Source organism: Limulus polyphemus, unplaced genomic scaffold (genome assembly GCF_000517525.1).
Source record: "Limulus polyphemus unplaced genomic scaffold, Limulus_polyphemus-2.1.2 Scaffold3743, whole genome shotgun sequence".
NCBI lineage: Eukaryota > Metazoa > Arthropoda > Merostomata > Xiphosura > Limulidae > Limulus > Limulus polyphemus.
The window spans coordinates 94,186-100,185 of record NW_013669353.1 but is presented as its reverse complement, the minus strand read 5'-3'; the positions used below and the strand labels follow the sequence as shown (position 1 = coordinate 100,185).

Below are 6,000 nucleotides of genomic sequence, written 5' to 3'. Positions count from 1 at the left end.
TAACTTATACAGTTAAATATGTATTGCAAAACTCCTGCCTATTCTCTAAAGTTTTAGAAGATTCTCGAGTGTAAGAATCAACAATATATGTGCATATGTAAATGCTAGTGTTAGCATCAGTATTGTTACATAAAATTGAAATTTCAAGAAACTCTCCACACACCTATAAATATAACCAACGCAATGCACCAAAAAAGAGGATCTATTATTGGTTTGCTATAGTTGGTGTGCTATAAACTTCGGAAGCTATAACTGTGATTGTTATAACACTTATTAATTGAGAAAATTCAGATATTTGACCAGAAACATTTATAAATTTCGAACGTTACAAATCATTTAACTTCAGTGGATTCACATCAGACATTATTACTTTTATGAAAACATTACCTAACATCATCGGTGGAAACTCGACATGTAATCGGTGTGTGATCAGTGAGAACAACAGGGCTAGCTAGCTCCCTGTTAAGTTAATTATACCTACGTCAACTCAAAATTAACTCACTCATCATCAACCCTCAGTAAGATATCAAGGAAGTTCCAGACTAGAAAGAAGACTTTATATTGCTAGTAAGTTTGTGAAACATTTGTATATAAACCATTGTTTGTAATAACTATTTGTAATGGCTGTTATTGTAAATTGTATTGTTGTTTATATGTTAAAACATATTTGTATTAAAAAGGAAAACTGGGTGTATCAATCTTTGTGGCAAATATCATAAATTGGAAATATATATATATATATTTGCATATATTTAACTACTAAATTTAAATTATCATTTAGCTAGGTTTCAGACCATTCAAAATTGTAATATGTAAAAGCCATTAGTTTCCAAAAATATTGAAACTAATGATTTTTTACATATGATTCCAATCCCTCTTTTTGAAGTTAACAATACTATTGTACCCATTTTTTTGTGCCACTGTCATTACCGTAATAAATTACTAAAACTCTGATTCAGCTGGTATGTCAAATTGATTCTTATATCTTCAAATAAGTTCTTTTCTTGTCTGACCTGGATCCACAGATTAGCTTAATCGTTACACTTAAACCATCACAACCACAACTAGAATATATCAAGCATATTACACTGTTTTACTTTACATTTTTAGGTTAACTTCTCCATGTTGGCTCTCAGGTCTGGTCAAGTATTCTTGAAAAGAGTGCCAAATATCATTTTTGTCTAATCTAAACAACCCAAACCTTTCTAGAATGACTCACTTTTTTGTATCCACATCAAGATGCTGGGCTGGCTCTTGTGGCAGGTGTTAAAAATAACAGTAAACTTTGATTAATAATGCACTATTGCACACCCTTTATTGCTGAAATAGTCAACCTTTGATTTAGAAAACTGATCTCAAGTATATGTGTCAAATAATTACAAAGTAAAAATTCTGTAGATTTGACAATAAAGCTAAAAACTTATAATGAGAAATATACCTTATAGATAGGAATCATTACTCTTTGTGAAGCTATGTGAAGAACATTTAAGAACCCGTGGAAAAATCTAGGAAAATATTGAACCAAAACAGCAAACGAAATAAGTAGAGAGTACTGAAGTAAATGAGCCACTATTAACTAACCTGCAACATCTTTCCAACTTTTCAAGTGAAATTCTGAAAGTTTTTTGGTGAAACAGTGATAAACTTAGATTATAATTATATCACATATTTTTATGTTTATTTAATAAATCACTTTTTTTTTTATAGCATTCACTCAGATATTAACAGATTCTAATAGGAACACATGGAGAGAGCTGATATCCATAATAAAATGGTAGATTTTTATCAAACTGATAAATATTTATATAAATACTTGGAGCTTAAGTTTTTCTTACTGGATAAGGAAAAACATTTATAGGATTTTGGTTCTCAACAGTGTCTCCATAAAAGTCAGGCAGAGGGAGAAAAGCAGCAGCCTCCAATTCCCACAACTGAGAAATAGTTTCTGTGGATAAACCTAGAAAACATATAAGTACATGTGTTGGATAAACCTGTTTTCCAACAGGTGATGAAACAATACTCTCACTTAAAACAGAATATTCTACAATTACTTAAACCTGTTCTGGTAAAAAAGTTATAAATCACCATAGTTTTATTAAAACTATAATATTTAAATAGTTTTTGATATGTGTTACATGTTTAGCTTCTACGTTTCAAAAATTTACACAATTTAGAATATAACTACTTACCACTTTTTTGAGAAATGTCTAATAATAACATAATCTTCTCATATGTTCGAGGATCTTTATCATTAGCCTAAACAATGATTAAAATGCAGAATGTTATTTTTGTTAAATGTAAATAATCATATTTAAATGATGAAAATGTATCCTATAAAGTAAAGTATCACAGAAAAAATATTGCTAATTTATCTTTCTGGAACAAGGTTTGAGATGAAGGGTGCAGCTTGTGTCAAACTCAGATGATACTTTGTTGTACAGTTTACAAGTAAAAAAACACAAATTCAAAACAATGTGAAATAAATACAATGTCATCAATTTAACAAATAGATAAAGAAAGAAACTTTTATTTATTATAAAATGTTAGCCAAAAGTAAAAAAAGTGTCTAAAATTTATAGTTACAGAATAATCCTGTTAAAAGTATTTTTCTGTTAAACTTCTTGTATCTTAATCAAGTCATAAAGTTATAACCCTCCCATGCTGAGATGGTATATAGAATCTGGGGCTGAATTCTGGTTTAAGCAGCACAAGTTGACAAGAATGGTGAAACACTTCCCCTAGACAAAACCAACCTATTGCAGGTTAGCCCCCAGCTAACAGCTAGTACCCATCATATAGTTGAGTAGATTGGGATGAAGTGTTTTCCTCAAGGACAACAGCATGATGTAAGCCAGTCTCAAGTTCCCAACTATCTAACTACGAGTTGAAAGAGCAAAGACATACTGCCAGACAAGTCATACAGCAATAATAGGGTTTCACTTAATACAAAATTAACAAGTATACAAATGATAACATTAATATTTACTGATCATCACTCTTTTGAAAAATTCTATTTGTTAGTATTTTGTAAAATTTTTAGTGTTGCTTCACAGCATAATGTCAAGACCTATCATGATAAAAAGGAATTTTTATTTATTATTAAATGCATGTAATCTTAGCATTTGCACATCTCTCAAGAAACTTGTTAATGTCTCACTGTCACCACTGTATACAGGAAGTTGCAGTGTATGCACAAACAGTTGTTGTAACATTATGAGCTTATACAATCAAACTGTATATACAAAAATAAAAGTAACTACTGTCATTTCTAACAAAACATCTTACCTTGAAGACTCTTAATGTCCAAAATCCGGGCTCCATAAGCCCACAATGTAACTGTGTGCTAAATATCAGCATGTCAAACTTTGGGTTTTCAACCTTGAATAATAGAAATTATTACTGATGTATATTCTCACACATTTTTTTATTTTTCAGAATAGAACCAAAAATTTCGTAAACCTGAGAAAAAGGGATCATAATATAGTTTTTAAGGACAATATGGACCTGTCCCACTAAACTAAACTATTTAAACAATCAAAGAAAAAAACTCAAAGCAGTCTTGTCATTTGAGTACTTATTACATATTTCCTAAAAATCCCATAAACTGACTACTTCCTTTCTATCTTAAGGCAATCCATTCCAAAGACTTCTTTGTCTTAACTGAAGATTACTCTTATGTTGCCAAAATTTGTGCCCCTTACCAAATAGATAAAGCAGAAAATCGTTTTATTTATCATAAAATGTTAAACAAAATTACAAAAAGGTCTAAAATTAATAGTTAGAGAATAATCCTGCTGAAAGTACTTTTCTGTAAAACTTTTTGTATCTTAAACAAGTCAAAAGGTCAAATCCCTCCTATACTGAAATGGCACATAAAATCTGATGCTGAAATCCAGTTTAAGTGACACCAATAATAGTGAAAAAGAGATGATGTACCAACACTATAAATTCCCTTAACAATTTGAAACAACTTAATCAGATCCCCTCTAACTCTTCCTTTTTTTTTTTTCAAGAGAAAAGAACTTCAGAGATCTTAATGTATCCTTATATGACATCTTTTCCATCAGAGGTTATTAACCTAGTAGCCCTTCTCTGAACCCTTTCCAACAATTCAATCTCCTTCCTAAGGTAAGGAGCCCAGGATGGAACACAATACTCCAAATATGGTCTAACCAGTGACCTACTTATACAGTGAAATTATAATCTCTTTAAACTTGTACACTATTAAGGTTATTCCCATCAAAATTATGATAATTTAATCAAACTGATAAATTAGATTACCTGGTAGTCAAATACAAGTTAATAAAAGAGAATAAAACATATTTCCAAGTTGTAACTATTCTCACATGTTTACTAAACAAATTTGTATTTACACATCAATATTTAATTTTTTTCCCAAGTACTTATTTGTTTAAAAAAAAAGAAAACAAACTGAGTTTACTGAAAAATAATGCTGTTCTACAATTACTCATCCTCTCATAAAATATTCTTATTTATTCAGCTAGAAATTTTATAAAAATCAAAATCCTTTTCACAAAGGAAATGTTAATAAAATTATACATCCCTTTGTAAACATAAAATAAAATTGAATTTTCATATTTAATATATCTGTATTTCAGTTCCGATTTTGCATTTTTCCTGTTTCAATACATATTTTTATTTGTTTATTTGTGAGATTCCAAGATTCCCCCACAACAAAAACATAAGTAACCTCAATAAAATAAAGTAAAATAATTTGACTATGAATAGACAGATTTGATACTAGAAATTTTACAGGCTACTCTTTGATCATTCACAATTTTCTCATAATGTCTCCCTCCTTTAACCCTAAGTGCCCACATATATGCAAATGCACATAATTCTGTATCTCCTATGTAGCGTATCTTCTCTACACAAGTCTTACTTTTACAATTTTATCATGTCACGTTTCTCTGGTTATTATATCTATTATGTTTGGTATTTTCCAGCACATTGATTTCTCAAGGAGCAGTTAGTTACAGCCCTGTAACTGAAGGTTCAGAGAATATCACACTATATGGTCTATGTCTCTCTCTCTCTAAACCCTCGAGTTTGTCAACAAGGATAGAAGTAATACATTTTTATGTAAAACAACAATCTTTATTGACAAATAACAATCAAAGTTACAACCATAATACAAAACAAGAGCAAGTCTTTACTGTGGGTATGTTAAGCTGTTAAGAAAAGTGTAGAAAAACCTTTAACCCTTTATAACACACTGTTATGTCTCTGTGTTCATTTGTTAATTTCCCGTATAAATTCTTTCGGATGAAACTTTAGCGATACAAGTCCTTTCTTAAATAAAACTAGTTTATTGTTTCTCAATACAACTTGCAATACATTTAATTGCCACAGTCACTTTAACTGAGACACACGCTATAATTCACAACGATTCACGCACTTTACTTACAGTCACTACCACGCTTGACTCAATTGTCCGTCTCTATCTCTGCCTGTCTGCAATTCCAATTCTAATTAATTGTCTCGCTTTATCTGGCGCACTTATATACAAGAATAGAGAGTGTGTAGAAAAGACTAGAGTTGCCACAAACAGACATGATCCTTCTAGAAGCTCATGACGTGTTACTAGCGTCACGTGACTTCCGCTGTCGTAACAAAACGTTATGAAAATATGGTGGAAAAAATTTTATATTTGAATTTCTTACTCAATTAGGTCTATATTGCACAAAAAATATGTTTTGTGAAATATGATTTGATAAGTTATAAATGGATGTGTTACCTAGAAGTAACATTGTTCAATTGAGGAACCAACAAAAATAATTCCATAATTTATTTAGACTTTTACCTGGAAATAGGAACATTCAACTACAGAATTGAAGCATTTGAATATGTACTAAGCCACTAAGAAAACATGACTAATTTCCAGTTAGTGGATCCATGTACCATGTGCATCAGAGAAATGAAAGTTGAGTTGTTTACTTGAGCAACTGTGGTTATTTCAGAGTCATTGATTTCACAAGA

The 6,000-nt window shown here is 30.4% G+C and overlaps 1 protein-coding gene across 2 annotated transcripts in view; it reads right to left on the bottom strand.

The window, feature by feature from the left end:
- LOC106469959 overlaps positions 1 to 6,000 on the bottom strand; it is a 98,240-nt gene that overhangs the window by 1,982 nt on the left and 90,258 nt on the right. Inside the window, exons 21-23 of one of the 2 annotated variants that reach the window (XM_022398523.1) lie at positions 3,286 to 3,378; positions 2,190 to 2,256; positions 1,836 to 1,957 (exon numbers count right to left, since the gene is read on the bottom strand). In XM_022398523.1, coding sequence (XP_022254231.1) covers positions 1,836 to 1,957; positions 2,190 to 2,256; positions 3,286 to 3,378 — 282 coding nt within the window. The remainder of the gene's footprint in view (positions 1 to 1,835; positions 1,958 to 2,189; positions 2,257 to 3,285; positions 3,379 to 6,000) is intronic. The other variant, XM_022398524.1, reaches the window with a different exon arrangement.